Consider the following 22,250-nt stretch of genomic DNA (forward strand, 5'->3'; position numbering starts at 1 on the left):
AAATGAATTTTGTTTTGGGACAACCCTTTAAGTCTTATATGGAGAAAATAAGGTGTGAACAGCTTTGGGGCCACTAACAACAAACATCTTCTGATAGGTTTCCTTTAAGAATACAAAACCTAAGCAAAAGAAACGCGTAGACAGAAGCAGCTGGACACTAATTCTGATGATTTGGTTTCAGGTCATGTCACCTTCTGATGCTGAAGACAAATCTTCATGGGAAGAGAATACACCATGGTCGTTTCACATTTAGACGTACCTCAGAGACTGGGGCTCAATTGGGCTCTCGAGAAGGCACAGGGCTGCCACGAATGGTATCAAGAGCGACAGCGCCAGGCATGTGAATGTGGCCCGGAAGACTTTTCCACTGTACGTGCTGAGGACAGAAAACAGAGATTTGTATTAGAGTTTACCACACAACATGGGTCAATCACCGACACAATCACTAGCAAGACTATCGAGACCACCATGAAAAACCCAATATCTTCTCTGGGGGTATACATAATACCCAACATACTGTATATGTATTAACAGATTTTTGTTGGATAAGTTTTATCAGAGTTTGATAGATCTCCATCAGTGAGCCATGTTATTTATCTGATAACTTCTTGATCGCCTCTTATCACATTTCCAGCTCGGTGAGAACACAAGGCTGTGGGTGCCAGACCTCCTTCTGCATAACGGTCCATCTGTATAAAGCAGTGATGGCTGAGCACTAAAATGCTCAAATGCTCGTTCCTCGATTCGAGCTGGTCGCATTCTCGTATGAGCTCGACCAGAGTAACGAGTATTATGGAGAGTCAATGATTGGGTAGTTTGAGTCTCTGCGCATATGCAGCCCGCCATAAACAGCATTTCCAGCAGGAGGGAGGATGGGGGGGGGGGTCACACTATGTCCAAGAAGATTGTTTTATCGTCTGAGAGAACCATCCAGAGACTGCAAATGTCTGTCCCTGGGGTGCCTGCACACATCATGCAGTGATGCTGTTACTCTGTGTATAGAGGTTGTTGTTTCATGGACTAAATATTGAGCACCCCAATACTCGATCGCGCCCATCACTAGTGTAAAGTAATACATGGACACGCTGGGTCTCTGCTTGTTAGTAAGCCTGCACTCCGGCTACAACGCCTAGAATAACTTTAAAGTTTTGAGTGAAGTACAAATGCTTAATGTTACATTATACATAACCCAAAATGATGGCGCAATATATATCATGTCCAGAAAACTACATCTACAAAAACAGACAAGAATCAGGACTCTGGATCCGGAGAGGAAACAGAAGAGAAATTCCCTAAGAGTTAAAGGCGTTATCTCCTTTTCCAAAACTTATTTCTGCCCGTTGAGATTGTTATAAAACAAACAAACCGCACCCACTGTGTGTCCAGTACTGTTTGGCTGCAGCAGTGACGACAGCGCTGCAGCTAATCACATGCCATCTACATGTGGATGTGATTAGCTGCAGGGAGTGGCAGTAGCGGTGCCGTCACATGCACATATATACAATGGAGCATCGCTGGAGACATAGTGCTGGACCCGAAGAGGGCAAGTAAAGTGCAGTTTGGTTATTAACAAGGAACTAATCTGGCAGGTATCTACTGATATGGATTTATTCTGGTGATATCTAGTAATGTGGCTGTGACCTGGTGCACAGCGCTACCGTGCAAAGAAGAAAACCGCATCAAGTCCACTTTGCATCCTGGACGATTCTTGGATCTCCACCTACGGTTTCTCTTCTTTTAGGTTATACTTTAAGTCAGAATTTTGTTAGCTCTAGAACACCCCATTAATAATAAAGTGATTTTAGAGAGGTGAATACTGACCCCATTTCCAGCCTCTGCTCCAGTAATAACCATGGAATGAAGTGAAGGTGCAGCAAGCGCTTGGCATTTACACTCACCCTATTACTCATTTGTTGCAAAATCTTCCCGTAAGCCTTGCTGTTCTAACATTGCTGACAACGCTCCGCACACATTACACCACAACTGTGCCACCTGTAACATTATTACACCACAGCGCTGTGATCACAAGTGATGAAACTGCCCCGGTGTCTACATCGTCCGGTGCCAGATCCTCCAAGGTACAAAAGTAGAGTAAATGCACATAGACCTCTCCCAGTTATTCTCACCTAAAGGGAATCTGTCACCAGGTTTTTGTCACCTAATCTGAGAGCAGCATAGCATAGAGACAGAGATCCTGATATCAACAATGTCTGTTACTGGGCTGCTTAGTGTAGATTTGATAAAATCACTGTTTAATCAGCAGTAGATTATCATTACAGGACTACTTGGTGTGCTGCCCGGTAGTCCAGCATATTCATGAGCTCTGTGTAACTGCTAGATCTGCAGCAGAGAAAACATTGATTTTACCAAAATGACAGCAAACAGCTCAGTAAGTTACACATCGCTGGAATCAGGGTCTCTGTCTCTACGTTATGATGCTCTCAGATGGGGGAGCAAAAACCTGGTGACAGATTCCCTTTATTCGCTTCCTTTCATATGATCCTATTTTGTTGTACATGACAATGTTAAAAAAAAAAAAAAAATTAGAAATATATGGAAGAACCTGCTCAGTGAATCTCAGGTGCTAAACCATGTCCCCACTGCTCCCAATCAGCAATGACCTGTTAAAGGAAACTATCACCAGGTTCTTGCTCCCCTGGGAGCAGCATAATGTAGGGACAGAGACCCTGATTCCAACGATGTGTCACTTACTGAGCTGTTTGCTGTCATTTCATAAAATCAATGTTTTCTCTGCTGCAGATCTAGCCGTTATACAGAGCTCATCAATATGCTGGACTATCTAGCAGCAGGCCAAGTAGTCCTCTAATGATAATCTACTGCTGATTAACTAGTGATTTTATCAACTACACTAAGCAGCCCAGTAAGTGACACATCACTGGAATCAGGGTCTCTGCCCCTACATTATGCTGCTCTCAGATTAGGTGGCAAAAACTTGGTGACAAATTCCCTTTAAAACTGATCCAATAGGTAGGTAGCATTTATTTGTAAGACAACCTGCTGCAGCAGGAGCCTCCCCCCACTACCACTATCTCCATCAAAACAAAATATTGTGCCCGTGATCTCCTGACTTTTTTTTTTCTATATCTATACCTCTCGAGATGACCCCCGCCTCTTCCTATTTGCACCTTACATGTAAATCTTGTTTGTCAAAGGGGCGTGATCCTCAATTCTTTGTGTCTTTTTGAGAATAACCTCCCGCTGGCTAACTAGACATACAAGGCACAAAAAGGAATAGAGACACAGCAAAAAAAGAACACCAAGGCGGGGGGAGAAGAACAGAGGCATTAATACCGGATAATACAAAATAGACATGTTTATGGCCCAGGGTCAAGCAGAAATTATTCATAACATAACACAGAGCACTCGCATGTAATAAGCTATGAGGCACCATCCCTCCCGAGGCGGCCCGGTCTACACTCCTCTGTGCTTTCTGGTCCGTCACCGAGCCGCCGGATGTGCCTGTAAATACCTGCGCGGCTAATCAGTGACAGAGGATGGTCAGTGATTGGCAAGAATCTAGTGTACTGAGGATTGGGCCAGGAGGAATGAGCATGAGCATAGGCATGGGGGGGGGGTCTAGTCTTTAAATGAGCATCTTAAGGTATGTACGCACTAGGCGTTTTTTTCACGCTGCGTTATGTGCGTTTTTGTGTTAAAAACGCACCCGCGGCAAAAAAACGCGTGCGTTTTTACCGCATTTTGGTGCGTTTTTTGCTGCGTTTTTGCTCACTGTGTTTTTAATCAGTGAACAAATGCCATTAAAGATTGTTGATGAAAAAAAAAGTCTGATGTCATTTCCTTCTTCAATATGTTCTTCATTGTATGCAGGAGAGCAGACAGCTGCAGAACTAGTGTATGCAGGAGAGCAGACAGCAGCTGCAGAACTACAAGGCTCAGCATCCTCCATCTAGGACTGTATGCAGGAGTCTTTTGCCCAAAAAAAAAAAAAAAAAAATGACATGGGCTTCGCTATATTTTTGTATGCTAGCCAGGTACAGCAGGCAGGTATGGGCTGCCCCCAACCCCCAGCTGCCTATTTGTACCCGGCTGGGAACCAAAAATATAGGGAAGCCCTTTTTTTATTTCATGAACTTCGCCCAATTTTTGAGTCCAGCCAGGTACAACTAGGCAGCTGGGGATTGGAATCCACAGTGCAGGGTGCCCATGCTTTCTGGGCACCCCCGCTGCGAATTGCAGTCCGCAGCCGCCCCAGAAAATGGCGCTTTCATAGAAGCGCCAACTTCTGGCGCTGTATCCAACTCTTCCAGCTGCCCTGATGCCGGGGTGGCTCGCTGGGTAATAATGGGGTTAGGGCTAGCTGTATATTGTCAGCTGGCCCTAAGCCCGAAATTCATGGTGTCACGCCAATATTAGACATGGCCACCATGAATTTCTATTAAAGATAAAAAAAAAACAACACAGAAAAATATTTTTATTAGAAATAAAACAACACAATTAGTGACTCCATCTTTATTGAAATAAAGAACCCCCCTCCGCAGTAATGCTGGGTCAAGGGTCCCGCGCCGTCCAATCCGGATCCAATATACTCTGATCGGTTTGCTGGAAGGCAAAGTGATCAGATGAAGTGTCAGGATCAAGGATGTGAATTCCATGACACAGCAGCTGATTGTATAAAAGCCGATTATACAATCAGCTGATGCATCAGTAGAAAAAAAAATAAAAAAATAAAAAATACTGAGTCACATCCGTGCTGATTACTGGCAGCTCCTGGAGCGATCGGATGAGAGTCTGATCCTGTCCCATCGCTGCAGGAGCTGCCAGTAATCAGCTGATGAAGTCTCCTGACGGCAGGATCAGCTGATAGGTTAAGCCGGCCGGGCGCTAAAAAGCCGGCGACACAGCGAGAATTACGATCAGCTGATGCGTCAGGTGATCCATCGCCAGGTCCTGCAGGCTTCGTATGTGCCTGAGAGCACACAGCCGAAGCGGCGGTACCGGGACAGGAGCTGGGAGCGGGCATGGCACCGGGACCCTGCAGACAGGGGAGTATAAATTTTTTTTTCTACTGTTCACTTTTGTTTTCGCCGCTGCCTCCACCTCCCGCCCAGCCATGACACCGCATGGGAGCTGACATGCACAGGACGGGAGGTGGACGCAGCGGTGACGGTACCGGGAGGATTCACGCTTCTGTGTTTACTGACAGAAGGAATCCTCCTCCTGTACACGTCACTGTAGTACCCACCCTTTGCGTTTATAGCTGCGTTTTTAGTCATAGAAGCGCAGCTATATGCGTTTCTCATTGCCTTTTTGAACATCTCATTGAACTCAATGGGTGAAAAACGCAGTGAAAAACGCAGAAATAATTGACATGCTGCGTTTTTGTGGTCACCACAAAAACGCAGCTACAAAAAAACGCTGTGTGCAGACAGCAAAACTGAAAACTCAGACATTGCTGGGGAAGCAATGTCACTGCGTTTTCAGCGCAAAAACGCGGTAAAAAACGCCGCTAAAAACGCGGCAAAAACGCCTAGTGCGCACAAGGCCTTAGACATTCAGGCTACATCCTAGGGATATTCCACAAGTGTCTGATGGATGTAGGTGCCATTTATCAGACAATGTTACCTGGCGATGCCTTTACTGGTCCTCCCCAGAGAAGCCCCACAATGTCACCACTGGTTTACCCTGATATTACTCCAGATAACACCGGTATGATGTACAGACAGCCTGACTGTGCCGGGTATGACAGCGTCTGTGTACTTCTCCCTCCATTCCTCTCGCACGCCCTGCATTGTCAGCCTCTAATGACGGGCGCTTCAGTTTACAAGCCGAGGAGGAGTCGCACGCCTCGCACATGTCACTCCATACACACGGATCAGCCTCAGTGAATGGAAGCAGGAGCAGCTCTGCCGTCCTGAGTGTATGACCAGACGGGAAACCAACGTGCCCGGGGTAATATCCCCAAATATCGTCAGCTAAAGCAGCGCAAAGGGGGGAGTTAAGAGGTTGTTAGAACAGATGGGCTGGGTACAGCGGAATCCCTTGGGCACGATGCAGCTGCAAGAAGTATTAAAAGGATACATGTCATCCAAAAATGGGCAATTGGTAAAATCACGTTTTTATGTTAAACATTTTTTTTTATTATTTTTCACCAATCACGCTAGTCAATAGGCCCACAGGGCTTTTATCATGCTTTTTTCCTTGCTTGACATGTCAATTCTTTCTGCTATTTTTCACCCCTATCGCAATACATAAGAAGAAGCATGGGAAAAAAAAAAAAAAAAAAAAAAAAAAAAAAAATCAAGGGACAAAAAAAGCATGGGACAAGAAAAACAGACAAAGAAGCCTGAAAAAAAAAAAAAAAAAAAGAGTCAAAAAAGCAGCTTTTTTAGTGCTGAAAAAAAAAAAAAAAGCAACTCATACTTGCTGCTTTGCACAGACGTTTCAGCAGTCACATTATTATAACAGGCAGAATTACAATGACACCGCTAATAGCACAGGATCCATCAATCACAATAGGTGATGTCACAGCCGACCTACTCCCCTCCCGGCACAGGGACCTGTCCAGATTAAAGCATGCTCAGATGAGAGGCTCAAATGGAACCTATTCACACAGGTTGGGCCTGAGGCAGTGTACTGCTGCTAATGTTCATGTGAACAGGAAACAGGAGTCTAATATTAGACCTAGTGGCCAGTATGAAAACTGCAAGATTTTCTATTTATATCTTAAGGCTATGTGCACACTAGAAAAGTGATTTTTCTCAAGAAAATTTCTTGAGAAACTTCTGGGAGTTGAAGATTACCGCACCAAAACTGCGGGAAAAAAAAACAAAAAAAAACGCATGCGTTTTTTACCGCGGTTTTTCCGCAGGTTGGTCCCTGCAGTTTTTTTATGCTGGACTGCAATAAATAATATACGGTAGATAATAGATAGATAATCGATAAACAGATAATGGATAGAGGGAAAGATGGATAGCTGAATAGATAGATAGATGAGAAAGACCTATATAATGTCCCACCCCCCTGCATATTCTAAGCCGGCACCCTTTAGTGACTTTCATGTGGCACTAAATGGTGCCTAGCCTTGTATTTAGCCAAAAAAAGAAATAAAAAAAAAAAAAAAAAAAAAATGACGTGAGGTCCCCCCATCTTTTGTAGCCAGCTAGGGTAAAGCAGACGGCTGCAGCCTGCAAACCACAGCTGGCAGCTTCACCTTGGCTGGTAATCCAAAACAGAGGGCACCCCACGCTGTTATTTTACATTAAATAAACAATTTAAAACAAAAAACGTTGGGTCCCCCCATATTGGATCACCAGCCAAGGTAAAGCGGACAGCTGAGGTCTGATATTCTCAGACTAGGGAGGTCCACTGTTATTGGACACTCCCCAGCCTAAAAATAGCAGGCTGCAGCTGCCCCAGAAGTAGCGCATCCATTAGACGTGCTAATCCTGGCGCTTCGCCCCAACTCATCCCGTTGCCCTGGTGCGGTGGCAAACGGGGTAATATATGGGGTTGATGCCAGATGTGTAATGTCACCTGGCATCAGTCCCTGGGGTTAGTGATGTCACGCGTCTATCAGATAACTGACATCACCAACCCAGTCAGTAAGAAATAAAAAATAGACAACAAAAAAAGTTTTATTTGAAAAAACACTGCCCACATTCCCTCTTTCACCAATTTATTGACAAGAACAATCAAATCCGGGTCCGGCGTAATCCAATAAGGGGGGGGTCCCACGACGATCCATACCATAGTCACTGTTCCAGTAAGTGAAGAACAGAATGTTCCCCATTGGCTGAGAGAGCAATGCAGTGACCTGAGCTAACATCATTAGCCCAGATCACTGCAGGGGATGACGAGCCCTGCTGTCAGGAGGATAGATGAGATCATTACCTGCTGTGATTACCTCCTGCAGTCCTGCCATCAGCGCTGTCACTGCCTTCTATGCCCGCTGCGTTGTCAGCAGTATCACGAGAGCCCGTGACGTCACCGCTAGTGACAGTCTCGGGCCGCGGGCATAGACGGCAGTGACAGCGGTGACGTTAGGAGGCAGGAGATCGTTACAGCAGGTAATGATATCATCTCACCTCCTGACAGCAGCGCTCGGTTTCCCAGCGGCTGCACGCACTGCTGTGTGTCAGTGTCTGCCTGCGCTGCAGGGTGACAAGGTGCTGATACTGCGAGCAGACACTGACACTGCAGGGCGGGCAGCCGTGGGGCTGGAGCAGGACACAGACTGCACGGGCACCTGGAGGTCACATGGAAGTGCTTCTGTGCGGCGTCCAGGGAGTGTAACGTGTGTGTTTACTCTGCTCCGCCTCCTCTTCTGTCATAATGACATCACTTCCTGCAAAACCACAGGCAGCGATGAGCATTACCGCAGGTAAATCGCGGCTATACCGGGGGTATACCGCACATCATTTGCTACCTGCGGTATACCCCCGGAATTTCGCGATTACATTACAGTGAATGGAGTGAAATTCTGGGGGTATACCGCAGGTACCTGCGGAAAAGAAGTGACATGCACATTTTCTCAAGAAATTTTCACAAAGAATTTTCTTGAGAAAAAAACGCAGCGTGCGCACAGCTATTATTTTTCCCCATAGGTTTTGCTGGGAAATGTCTGCAGAAAGATTTCAAACATTACTCAAGAAATTTCCGCAGCAAAACCGCGGGTAAATCCACGGGTAAAACGGCCTAGTGCGCACAGGGCCTAATAGTGGTATTAAAAAAATAAATAAATAAATAAATAAATAAATATACATAAAAACCAACTACCGTATTTATGATTACATATTCCTTTTAACCCCTTCACCCTGGGCGATTTTCCGTTTTTCATTTTTGTTTTTTCCTCCCCTTCTTCCAAAAGCTGTAACTTTTTTTTAATTTCCTGTCAAAGTGAAAATGCATGATAGTTTTTTAGGTCTTCTATTCACAGTGTTCACTATACGGTAAAACTAATATGTCAGTGTGGTGCCTCACGTCAGTATGGATCCGTAGATAACCAAACGTGTATGCTTTTTCTTTTATCTAAGAGAGTAAAAAAATTCTGAAGTTTGTCCAAAGAAAAGAGTGGCGCTTTTGACGCCATTTTCCGAGACCCGTAGCGTTCTCATTTTTCGGGATCTGGGGCTCAGTGACAGCTTATTTTTTGCGTCTTGAGCTGACTTTTGGATTCCACTATTTTTGCGCAGATGGTACATTCGCCTGTTATTGCATATGAAGAAAAAACTGCAGCGACAAAAAGATGCAATTTTGGCATTTGGATTTTTTTTCTCACCACACCGCGTACCGCTCAGATTACCTGATTTTATATAATACCTATAATTAAGACACAGGAATCTAAATTGCTTGCAAAAAGTGAAACAATTATTTTTATTATTAAAGCAAAGTACATTTACATTGTAATTAGTGACATTTCACAAAAGGACCATAGTTTAGTGAAAAAGATGGAGGGAAAATAGTATAGCCACACTAATAGTTCATGTGGTGATGCACCCCGAGTAGGCAGAAACCCTTTTAATTTTACCAATTTATTAAATGCCAGTTGAGACCAAACGACTACATTGTCAGGGGAATACTGTCTATGAGATTAAACCCATGTATTCAGATCTCATCAAACATATGTGCCAACCGACCTGTTGGGGTCGAGTAATAACACTAATTATATGTGGATGTGACCACCCTCAATCCGACAATGCAATTGAGAGCTACACACAATCACCCTAAGAAGCATATGCCAAAAGTATACAAAGGGTTAATTTGTTATGGTCTATAGTGACACTATTTATATGTGGATGTAAACACCCTCAATCCTACAGTTAGATTGAGAGCTGCACAAAAACCCCAAGAAGCATATGCCACAGGTAAATAGTGGGTTAATTGGTGTATCACCCCAGAGTTGAAATTACTCCAGGTCACACGTAAGTATATTCTTAAATATCAATAATAAGGTCAGAAGACACATTAAACCTGCAATAAACCTGTAATACAGACGATTTGAGAAGCCTCCTGACGAAACCGAAGCGGTGAAACGCGCGTTGAGGCAGAGTCACTGGTGACGGACCCCGACCACGTGGAAACCCTCTAGCCATCACTAAACATGACTTCAGGTAAAGACCAAATCGTCTGTATTGCAGGTTTATTGCAGGTTTAATGTGTCTTCTGACCTTATTATTGATATTTAAGAATATACTTACGTGTGACCTGGAGTAATTTCAACTCTGGGGTGATACACCAATTAACCCACTATTTACCTGTGGCATATGCTTCTTGGGGTTTTTGTGCAGCTCTCAATCTAACTGTAGGATTGAGGGTGTTTACATCCACATATAAATAGTGTCACTATAGACCATAACAAATTAACCCTTTGTATACTTTTGGCATATGCTTCTTAGGGTGATTGTGTGTAGCTCTCAATTGCATTGTCGGATTGAGGGTGGTCACATCCACATATAATTAGTGTTATTACTCGACCCCAACAGGTCGGTTGGCACATATGTTTGATGAGATCTGAATACATGGGTTTAATCTCATAGACAGTATTCCCCTGACAATGTAGTCGTTTGGTCTCAACTGGCATTTAATAAATTGGTAAAATTAAAAGGGTTTCTGCCTACTCGGGGTGCATCACCACATGAACTATTAGTGTGGCTATACTATTTTCCCTCCATCTTTTTCACTAAACTATGGTCCTTTTGTGAAATGTCACTAATTACAATGTAAATGTACTTTGCTTTAATAATAAAAATAATTGTTTCACTTTTTGCAAGCAATTTAGATTCCTGTGTCTTAATTATAGGTATTAGGTCTTTTGATGGGAATCAACTCTTGAGATTTAAAGGGGCTCCTTATAGGTTAAAATACCTGATTTTATATTTTGATAGATCGGGCATTTCTGAATGCGGCGATACCAAATGTGTGTATATTTTTAATGTTTATAACGGTTTTATATTTAACAAGGTGAATAGGGGGCAATGTGAACTTTTAGGGTTTTTTTTTTATTTTCACCCACACATTGATTGACCTAGCTGTGTCATGGCACATTGTTCTGCTGGAAAATCCAGCCCTCAGAGTTGGGGAACATTGTCCAGGCAGAAGGAAGCAACTGTTTTTCCAGGATAACCTTGTACGCAGCTTGATTCATACGTCCTTCGCGAAGTTTAATCTGCCCAATTTCTAGAGTAATGCCTGCTTTACACGCTTCAATAAATCTTTCAATCCGTCGTCGGGGTCAAGTTGTAAGTGATGCACATCCGGCATCGTTCGTGACGTATTTGCGTGTGAAACCTACGTGCAATCAAGATTGAACTAAAATACGGTGATCGCATACACGTCGTTTATTCCTCATACATTGGACGTTTTGTTGTATGAACCTAGTCAATTGTAACGTGTGACATCCCTCATACGATTTTGATGTCTGAGGCTATGTGCGCAGGTGTGCGCTCTGCACCGCAGCTTAAAAAAGGTCCGCTTCAGAGCGCAGCTGAAAAGCTGCGTTCTGAAGGGCCTCACAATGTCTGTCATGCACTAATCTCTGTCAGTCGGTCACTATCTCTGTCCCTCACTCTGTCCATGTCAGTCTATCCCCCTCTCTCATATACTCACCGATCCCCGGCGCGGCACGGCATTCACACTGCTCCGGCGGCTTTTACTGTTTTGAAAAAGCCGGCCGCCCATTAAACAATCTCGTATTCCCTGCTTTACCTGCCCACCGGCACCTATGATTGGTTACAGTGAGACACGCCCCCACGCTGAGTGACAGGTGTCACACTGCACCCAATCACAGCAGCCGGTGGGCGTGTCTATTCTGTGCAGTGAAATAAATAATTAAATAATTAAAAAAAACGGCGTGCGGTCCCCCCCAATTTTAAAACCAGCCAGATAAAGCCATACGGCTGAAGGCTGGTATTCTCAGGATGGGGAGCTCCACGTTATGGGAAGCCCCCCACCCTAACAATATCAGCCAACAGCCGCCCAGAATTGCCGCATACATTAGATGCAACAGTTCTGGGACTGTACCCGGCTCTTCCCGATTTGCCCTGGTGCGTTGGCAAATCGGGGTAATGAGTTATTGGAAGCCCATAGCTGCCAATAAGTCCTAGATTAATGATGTCAGGCGTCTATGAGACACCCTCCATGATTAATCTGTAAATTACAGTAAATAAACACACACACACACGAAAAATCCTTTATTAGAAATAAAAAACACAAACATATACCCTGGTTAACCACTTTAATCAGCCCCAAAAAGCCCTCCTTGTCCGGCGTAATCCAGGATGGTCCAGCGTCGCATCCAGTGCTGCTGCATGGAGGTGACCGGAGCTGCAGCAGACACAGCCGCTCCGGTCACCTCCACACAGCAAATGAAGACAGCCGTGCGATCAGCTGAGCTGTCACTGAGGTTACCCGCTGTCACTGGATCCAGCGGTGGATGCAGCGGTGGCCGCGGGTAACCTCAGTGACAGCTCAGCTGATCGCGCTACTCACCTCAGTTGCTGCGTGGAGGTGAGAGGAGTGGCGGTGAGTAGCGCGATCAGCTGAGCGGTCACTGAGCTTACCCGCGGCCACCGCTGCATCCACCTCTGGATCCAGTGACAGCGGGTAACCTCAGTGACAGCTCAGCTGATCGCGCGGCTGTCTTCATTTGCTGTGTGGAGGTGACAGGAGCGGCGGTGTATTCTGCAGCTCCTGTCACCTTCATGCAGCACAGCTGGACGCGACGCTGGACCATCCTGGAGTACGCCGGAAAAGGAGGGCTTTTTGGGGCTGATTAAAGTGGTGAACCAGGGTATATGTTTGTGTTTTTTATTTCTAATAAAGGATTTTTCGTGTGTGTGTGTTTATTTACTGTAATTTACAGATTAATCATGGAAGGTGTCTCATAGACGCCTGACATGATTAATCTAGGACTTACTGGCAGCTATGGGCTGCCAATAACTCCTTATTACCCCGATTTGCCAACGCACCAGGGCAAATCGGGAAGAGCCGGGTACAGCCCCAGAACTGTCGCATATAATGTATGCGGCAATTCTGGGCGGCTGTTGGCTGATATTGTTAGGCTGGGGGGCTCCCCATAACGTGGAGCTCCCCATCCTGAGAATACCAGCCTTCAGCCGTATGGCTTTATCTGGCTGGTTTTAAAATTGGGGGAGACCGCACGCCGTTTGTTTTAATTATTTAATTATTTATTTCACTGCACAGTATAGACACGCCCACCGGCTGCTGTGTATGGGTGCAGTGTGACACCTGTCACTCAGCGTGGGGGCGTGTCTCACTGTAACCAATCATAGGTGCCGGTGGGCGGGGAAAGCAGGGAATACGAGATTGTTTAATGAGCAGCCGGCTTTTTCAAAACAGTAAAAGCCGCCGGAGCAGTGTGAATGCCGTGCAGAGCCGGGGATTGGGGATCGGTGAGTATATGAGAGAGGGCTGCTCAATTCACTTACTCAGGAGATTAGCGGTCACCGGTGAGCCCTTCACAGGTGACCGCTAATCAGGACGCGACACAGACAGAGCCGCAGCATGACAATGAAGTCGGGTGAGGTTCACCCGAGTTCATTCTGACAGTGCGGCTCTTTCTGTGTCTGCTGTCATCTGCCATTCAGCTCTGCTACATGGCTGTCTGTGTCTGCTGTCAGCGGCCATGTAGCAGAGCTGAATGGCAGATGACATAGTAAAAACGCATCCCTACACATTACACACGCTTGGCAAGTCAATAAATAAAAAAAAAAAAAAAGGTGCCCAATGCATACGTCACAGAACACATGATCTAAAGGATCGCACACAAAATTGATCAATTTAACATAGACTACTAACGCAGGTGTGACAGCAAATGAACGACCTACGTGCAATCTCATTCAATCGCATATGCAACCTGGGCGTGTCACATCGCATACGAGATCGCACACCTAATTGTAAGGTGTAAAGCTGGCTTAAAGGGAACCTGTCATCAGGAATTTGGCTTTCAACCTAAACGTTTCCCCCTCTGCAGCTCCTGGGCTGCATTCTAGGAAGGTTTTTGTACTTTTTGTGCCCCTTTTTAAACCAAAATAAACACTTTATAAACTTGTACCTTTCTGTTTGAAAATCTTGTTAATTTTCCATGGGGGCGGGCCGTGTGGCGTCCGTTGCTGTAGCTTACGCCGTCCCCCATGCTCCAAATCATGCCTCATAACGCCGCCCACTGCGCCGAGGTCCCGTGCACGCCGGGACACCTAGTGACGTGGTCGCAGGCACGAGAGTATGGGCGGCGCTGTGAATGCATCGCAAGTGCCCGCCCATACTCTCGTGTGCGCGCTCTCCCCCACTGCCTCCAGTGTTCTGCGCCGGCCCGACGTCACCTCCTTCCCATCGTACCCTGCAGCAGGAAATAGATGGGAGGAGCGGAGCACAGAAGAAGCAGAGGATCTGAGCGACGTACAGAGGGGAGAGCGCGCACACGAGAGTATGGGCGCGGACTTGCGATGCAATCGCAGCGCCGCCCATACTCTCGTGCCTGCGACCACGTCACTAGGTGTCCCGGCGTGCACGGGACCTCGGCGCAGTGGGCGGCGTTATGAGGCATGATTTGGAGCATGGGGGACGGCGTAAGCTACAGCAACGGACGCCACACGGCCCGCCCCCATGGAAAATTAACAAGATTTTCAAACAGAAAGGTACAAGTTTATAAAGTGTTTATTTTGGTTTAAAAAGGGGCACAAAAAGTACAAAAACCTTCCTAGAATGCAGCCCAGGAGCTGCAGAGGGGGAAACGTTTAGGTTGAAAGCCAAATTCCTGATGACAGGTTCCCTTTAAGGTAATCTTCCCTGATGAGTCCAATTTTCAGTTGTGCCCAACACCTGGTCATTTAATAGTTAGACGGAGACCTGGAGAGGCATACAAGCCACAGTGTCTTGCACCCACTGTGAAATTTGGTAAAGAATCAGTGATGATCTGGGGATGCTTCAGCGAGGCTGGAATTGGGCAGAAGGACGTATGAATCAAGCTACATAAAAGGTTATCCTGGAAAAACAGTTTCTTCCTTCTCCTCAGGCAATGTTCCCCAACTCTGAGGACTGGTTTTTCCAGCAGGACAATGCGCCATGTCACACGTCACACATGTGTGGATGAAGGACCACTACATCAAAACCCTGTCATGGCCAGCCCAATCTCCAGACCTGAACCCCATTGAAAACCTCTGGAATATAATCAAGAGGAAGATGGATAGTCACAAGCCATCAAAGCTTACATTTTTGCACCAGGAGTGGCATAAGGTCACCTAAAAGCAGTGTGGCAGACTGGTGGAAGGCATGCACAGACGCATGAAAGCTGGGATAAAAAATCATGGTTATTCCACAAAATATTGATTTCTGAACTCTTCCTGAGTTAAAACATTATTAGCATTGTTGTTTCTAAATGATTATGAACTTGTTTTCTTTGCATTATTCAGTTGTGAAAGCAATGCCTTGTTTTGTTATTTTGACCATTTCTCATTTTCAGAAAATACAAAATGTATTGCTTTTAAATTTGGAGACGTCAGTAGTTTATAGAAAAAAAAGAACAATTTTACTCAAATATACCTATAAAGAGACAAATCAGAAAAACTGACAATTGCAGTGGTCACAATTTTTGCCAGAGCTGTATGTATGTATGTATGTATGTATATGTGTGCACTGTCACAGTATGGATGAATGTATGGGCAGCGGAGTGTCGTATGACTATATGTGCGGCGTATGAATGTATGTATGTGTAGCTGAGCGTCATGTGAATGTATGGGTGGCATATGTACTGTATGTGCGGCTGGGGAGCGGCTATATGTATGTACCATATATGTGGCTGAGCAGTGTATGCATGTATGAGAGACGGATGTATGGAGGTGCGGCTGTAGGGTCCTACATCTGATACTACTGTTAGTTATGGATGAGGGTCTCAGTGGTAGCAGCTTATCTAATATGGAACATCCCTTAAAGGACCATTTTACATGATATAAACACACGATTTTCCTGCCATCTGATGACCCCACCCACAGCATGTCACATACCCGCGTGGATGTTCTCCTACCCCCTCCATGCCCCCCTCTTGCAGTGGATTGTGCCCACCTGGTGGCCTGCGTCTCCTGTGTCACAGTCTCGTCGGTGATGACCTGCGGTCGGATCGGCCTCCGCTGCCGCAGTCCGTCTCCCTCCTCCATGGTCATCAGCTACTCAGACATCCACCACAGCGCTCACAGCAAGGGCACCGAGCACGGGCGCTGTCACCTAGAATGAGGACGCCAGCCAATGAGCAGCCAGCTGTCAACACCGCGGACCAATAGGAAGAGACCTCTAGTGAAATCTTACTCGGGCCAATAGGAAAACACGAGCTGGAAAGAAGTCAGCGCGAGAAACTGTGGTGACCTCTGGTTAACCTGACGTGTGCGCATAGGGGGGGCGGTGCCTGTGGGGCCTGGACGGACGGGGGCGAGGAAGAGTGCACGGGGGCGAGGAAGAGAGTGCACGGCGGCGAGGAAGAGAGTGCACGGCGGCGAGGAAGAGAGTGCACGGGGGCGAGGAAGAGAGTGCACGGGGGCGAGGAAGAGAGTGCACGGGGGCGAGGAAGAGTGCACGGGGGCGAGGAGGAGTGCACGGGGGCGAGGAAGAGTGCACGGGGGCGAGGAAGAGTGCACGGGGGCGAGGAAGAGAGTGCACGGGGGCGAGGAAGAGTGCACGGGGGCGAGGAAGAGAGTGCACGGGGGCGAGGAAGAGAGTGCACGGGGCGAGGAAGAGTGCACGGGGGCGAGGAAGAGAGTGCACGGGGGCGAGGACTGGGGAGTGTAGTGCACGGGGGCGAGGACTGGGGAGTGTAGTGCACGGCAGCGTGTGTGTGTATAAATAATGTGTATGTGCCTAATATGTGTATACTGTATATAAGGTGTGTGTGTATATATAATGTTATTATTATTATTATTATTATTATTTATTTATAGAGCACCATTGATTCCATGGTGCTGTACATGAGAAGGGGGTTACATACAAAATACATATACAAGTTACAGTAGACAGACTAGTACAGAGGGAAGAGGGCCCTGCCCTTGCGGGCTTACATTCTATAGGATTATGGGGAGGAGACAGTAGGTGGGGTGTAGGTGGGGCGGCAGCTCCGCACGGTGGTGGGGCGGCAGCTCCGCACGGTGGTGGGGCAGTGAGGTCATTCAAGGTTATAGGCATTTCTGAACAGATGAGTCTTTAGGTTCCGTTTGAAGTTTGCAAGTGTAGTAGATAGTCTGACGTGTTGAGGCAGTGAGTTCCAGAAGACTGGGGATGCTCGGGAGAAGTCTTGGAGTCGGTTGCATGAGGAGCGAATGAGGGAGGAGGAGAGAAGGAGATCTTGGGAGGACCGGAGATTACGTTTTGGAGTGTAGCGAGAGATTAGTTCAGAGATATATGGAGGAGACAATTTGTGGATGGCTTTGTAGGTCAGGGTTAGTAGTTTGAATTGGATACGATGGGAGATTGGGAGCCAGTGAAGGGACATGCAGAGAGGAGAAGCGGGGTGGTAGTGAGGCGAGAGGTGGATCAGTCGGGCAGCAGTGTATATACATATATGTGTGTGCGTGTATATACATATATGTGTGTGCGTGTATATACATATATGTGTGTGTGTGTGTGCGCATATATACACACATATATCTCGTGTATAACTACTTACCAGCCATATGGGATGAATTAATGTTCTTAGTGCTGTAGCATGCAGCGATAACAATTACATACCGCCAACTTATTGAGAGTAGAAATAGGGCCCTATTTTGACTATACCCCAAACCACACCCATGTGACCCTTCTTTCTAGTCTGGCAGGAGCAGATTTCAGGGGCAGTGATAGTGAGGGGCATTCAGCAGATGCGTGACACTGCCATATGTGGACCCAAATCCTGGCCTGTCCCTTTGTATCCAGGACGGTTGGAACTAGAAATGAGCGGAACAATTTACGGGGCTCCGGTCCAGCATCCTTCCTGGTCAGTGGTTCCTGGCGGCTGGACTGGAGGCCACAAATCTCTAACCTTGCGGGGTTCTCAGCACGGCAATTGATTATCTCTGTCATGATCATCTTGTTGGGACCTGGGGATTTATTTTGGTTCATTCATAGTTGAAGCAGTCAGAGCTTTCTCATCTTGCTGTAAGCGTCACTATATGACGACATCCAGATTTTTGTGTCTGTAAGGGTATGTGCGCACGTTGCGTAAATACATGCAGTTACGCTATGCTTTGTAGCGCAGCGTAATTGCATGCGTCCTGCGTCCCCTGCACAGTCTATGGAGATTGTGCAGGGGCCGTGCGCACGTGGCGTTTAAGAGCGCAGCGCTTCGGCTACTGCTGAAGCGCTGCGCAAAAAGAAGTGACATGTCACTTTTTTCCTGCGCTTTGCTGGCAGCCCCTGCTCTGTCTATGGCAGGAGCTGCAGGCAGAGCGCATGGAATCGGCGCTCACTACGGACATTTCTGCAGCGATCTAAAGCGCACATGTGCTCTTCAGATCGCTGCAGAAATTTCTGCAGTGACTGTACGCAACGTGCGCACATAGCCCCAATCTGCTTTCACACTGCGTTCCTCTCCCCATTGAGTGGTCTCATCGAGGCTTCCATCCGAACCCCTCCCAAAACGGGATTTGGACTAATGTGCCAACGGCGTCATTGACTATAATGGTGCAGATGGAGTCACCATGTGCTTTGTCATGCACCATTTTTGGGAGCAAACACCTATTGGAGGCGGACATCCAGATGTAGACTGAGTCTGAGTGTCCGCCTCCAGTAAGTGTATACTCCTGAAAATGGTGTACGACAGCACACGGTGACTCCATCTGCACCGTTCTAGTCAGTGGCCCCGTCAACACATATGTCTGAAACCCGTTTTGCGGGGCGGTTCAGATGGAAGCCCTGAAGGGACCACTGAATGGTGAGAGGAACACAGTGTGAAAACAGCGTAAGGCTATGTGCGCACAATGCGTTTTTACATGCTTTTCAGCAGCGCTTTCAACAGCACCTTTTTAATGCCAAAATGCATGCGTTGTGATTTCCAAGCTAAGTCTATGACAAATAGGGATTTCTTGTCCGCACTTTGCTGTTATAAACGCTGCGTGAAATTTGCATATTTTGTTTCAAAAACTCAGCGTTCAAAGAAGCAGCATGTCAATTGTTTTTGCCATTTGGGCTGCGTTTTGCTAGCATTGAAGTCAATGAGAAGTTGTAAAAAGCAAGAAACATCAAAATTCCAGCGTTTTACCTGCTTTTTAGCTGCAGAAAGAAAGCGTTTTGGACTAAATAAACACATGCTTTTCTGATATCAAAATAATGGAATAATATGTCCCTTTACACACACACACATAGTCCGACAATTAAATTAAAGAAAAATATTAATTTAATGTTATTTTAGCGATAAATAGTAAAAAACCGCTATAATTTTAATAAATATAACTATTTTCGCTTTGATATAAATAATTATATTTGTTTTCTTTTTTTTTCTTTTTTCAAAGTGTTTGTATGTTTAAACTTTATTTAGCAGTGTCTTTATGTTCAAAACGCATCTGAGTTTAAGCAATGAAAAAGAATGTAAATCTCGCTAAAAACGCGGCTAAAACGCTGTAAAAACACAAGCGTATTTATCGCGTTTTTGTGATCAGAACCAACTTTGGCAAAAAACATTTCTGCCAGAGGATGCGTTTAGAACTGCAACTAGCTCGACGCATCGTGGACACATCCTAAGGCCGTTTAAAAAAAAAAATTAGATTTTTGTAACACTTTTTCATTATTTTTAGCAGTTTAAGGCTATGTGCCCACGGGGACATTGTCCTGCGGATATATCCGCAAGACATTCCGCAGGTACACCCAGAAATCCGCAACAGAACTTTCTCTGTTTCAATGCTGCGGATATACAGCGGAATGTCTTGCGGATATGGTGCGGACATTCTGCATTGAGGATACAGTACCATGGCTTCGGCACTGCATCCTCAATGCAGAACAAGTGCTGCAGTGATGGGGTGCTCATACTTACCTCCATCAGGCAGCACCTCACTTTCCGGCGGCCAGGTCACTGTTAGGCAGCGTCTGGTTCACTGTGCTGGAGGTGGGCGGGCCTGAACTAGCTCCGGCTGTCAAATGACCGGAGCTCGTGCAGGCCCCGCCCACCTCTTCCTTCCTGTACCTGGCTGGATCCACCGCGCTGCTGTACACCGGACGGAGAAAGTGACTTGGGTCTCTATCAAGGCAGGTAAGTATATGGGACCCTGCGGAGAAATCCGCAACAATAATTGACATGCTGCAGATTTTTCCGCACGAAAATCCGCACGATTTCCGCTGCGGAAAAATCCGCAGCGTGGGCACAGCATTTCCCAAATGCCATAGAAATGGCTGGGGAGTAGCTGTGCTGCAGATTTCTGGAAAATCCGCGGCTATTCCGCGAAAAATCCGCGCATTTTCCGCAGCGTGGGCACATAGCCTTGCTGCATGATGGAGGTAAGTATGAGCACCCCGATCACTGCAGCACTTGTTCTTCATTGAGGATGCAGTGCCGAAGCCATGGTACTGTATCCTCAATGCAGAGTGCCTGCACCATATCCGCAAGACATTCCGCTGTATATCCGCAGCATTGAAACAGAGAAAGTTCTGTTGTGGATTTCTGGGAGCACCTGCGGAATGTCTTGCGGATATATCCGCAGGACAATGTCCCCGTGGGCACATAGCCTAAGGGTACACTCCCTCGATCAGTGTTAGGCTTTGTGCACAAGTTGCTTTTTTGTGTGCTTCTTTTTTGCACATAAAAAAGCATGTTTTGACGGGAAAAAAACAGCTGAAAAAAGTACATTTTTTATTGCGTTTGCGCATTTTTTCACTGCAGGGGATTATAGAAACGAGATGCAGAAACAATTGACATGCTGCTTCTTTTTTCAGCAACAAAATCTGCAAGGGAATAAGAAGCAACGTGTGCACAGCAAGTCAGGATTCTCATAGACTTTGCTGGGATGTGTTTTTTTTTTTTTCTTGCAGTATTGATTAAAATTTGCAAGGAAAAACGCATGAAAAAAAAACAAGAAAAAAAAAACAAGAAAAAACATAACGTGTGCACAGAGCCTTACAAGTGTTTTGCAGTACAGTACAAGCAAAGTGGATAGGATTATTAGAAATCTCTTGCCCACTGGGCTTCTTTTGTACGCTGTGTAAACTCAGCTGTGGAGCGTTATCACAAGCCACAGCACGTCAATTTCTCTTGCGGGAACGCTCAATTTTCTATGTGGATTTTCCCCATAGACTTGCACTAGATGCGGAAAATCCACAGTTAAAAGACACAAATAGGTTTTTGCTTTGTTTATGCAGCAGAAACGCACCACAAAACTCATGTAATCTGCACCTAATGATATCAATACCAGGAAGTTTCAGAATCAAAACAGCTTTATTTAAGGCCTCCGACACACTCACGTGCCGCCGGTCCGTGTGTGCCATTATTTACACGGACCGGAGACACGGGGACCTAGGTAATCCCTATGGTTAGGAGACACGTAAGTATTTTGGAACGGAACGTGTGTCCGTTCCGTACTTATGTGTCTCCGTGTGTTACAAACGCTGACATGTCCGTGTTGCTCCGGCAGCACGGGTGTCACACGGCCCGCACCCGTACCACACGGATGTAGTGTGGATGCGGTCCCGTGTGACACGTGCCGGAGAAAACACGTCAGAGTAAAAAAAAAAATCGTTACTCACCTTCTCCAGCCCTCCTGTCTCTGCCGCTGCTGCCACTTGCTGCCGACCGCTGCTCATTATACTCATTTATTATTCACTTCACTGCAGCCGGCAGCAGCGGGGAGATGGCAGGGCTGGAGCCGAAGATCAGCACCATGGACAGCAGGAAGGACCACGTGAGTGTGCAAATTACCGGTTCTCCATGGGTTATCACGGAAAACACACGGAGAACACACGTGGTCCGCACGTACCAGAGACACGTACTTACCTACACGCAACACGCAGGGTAAATACGTGTCTCGCGGCACGTGCATGATTTTCACGTGAGTGTGTCAGAGGCCTAAAGGATGACATGCAAGTAGACTAAGGTGCGGAGATGGAGCAGTAATTTTGCAGCTTTGATAACTCAACTGATCCTAATTGAAGGAACATAGCCTTATAGGAACAAAAAAAATCTGACTTTTTCTTCACCTCTAGAATACAATTACATAGAAATACAATGTATCTCTATGTACCTGCATAATTTGTTTCTGGGTTCAGTGGCTTTAATACAGCTCAATTTATCAAATTCCACTGTGCTCCTC

At 46.2% G+C, this 22,250-nt stretch overlaps 1 protein-coding gene across 1 annotated transcript in view; it reads right to left on the bottom strand.

The window, feature by feature from the left end:
• APMAP (adipocyte plasma membrane associated protein) overlaps nucleotides 1-16,254 on the bottom strand; it is a 61,232-nt gene extending 44,978 nt beyond the window's left edge. Inside the window, exons 1-2 of the mRNA XM_075339417.1 lie at nucleotides 16,060-16,254; nucleotides 260-376 (exon numbers count right to left, since the gene is read on the bottom strand). Of these exons, the coding sequence (XP_075195532.1) occupies nucleotides 260-376; nucleotides 16,060-16,157 (215 nt within the window). The 5' untranslated portion in view covers nucleotides 16,158-16,254. The remainder of the gene's footprint in view (nucleotides 1-259; nucleotides 377-16,059) is intronic.
• Between the last annotated feature and the right edge of the window lie 5,996 nt (nucleotides 16,255-22,250).

Source organism: Anomaloglossus baeobatrachus, chromosome 3 (genome assembly GCF_048569485.1).
Source record: "Anomaloglossus baeobatrachus isolate aAnoBae1 chromosome 3, aAnoBae1.hap1, whole genome shotgun sequence".
NCBI classification, from domain to species: domain Eukaryota; kingdom Metazoa; phylum Chordata; class Amphibia; order Anura; family Aromobatidae; genus Anomaloglossus; species Anomaloglossus baeobatrachus.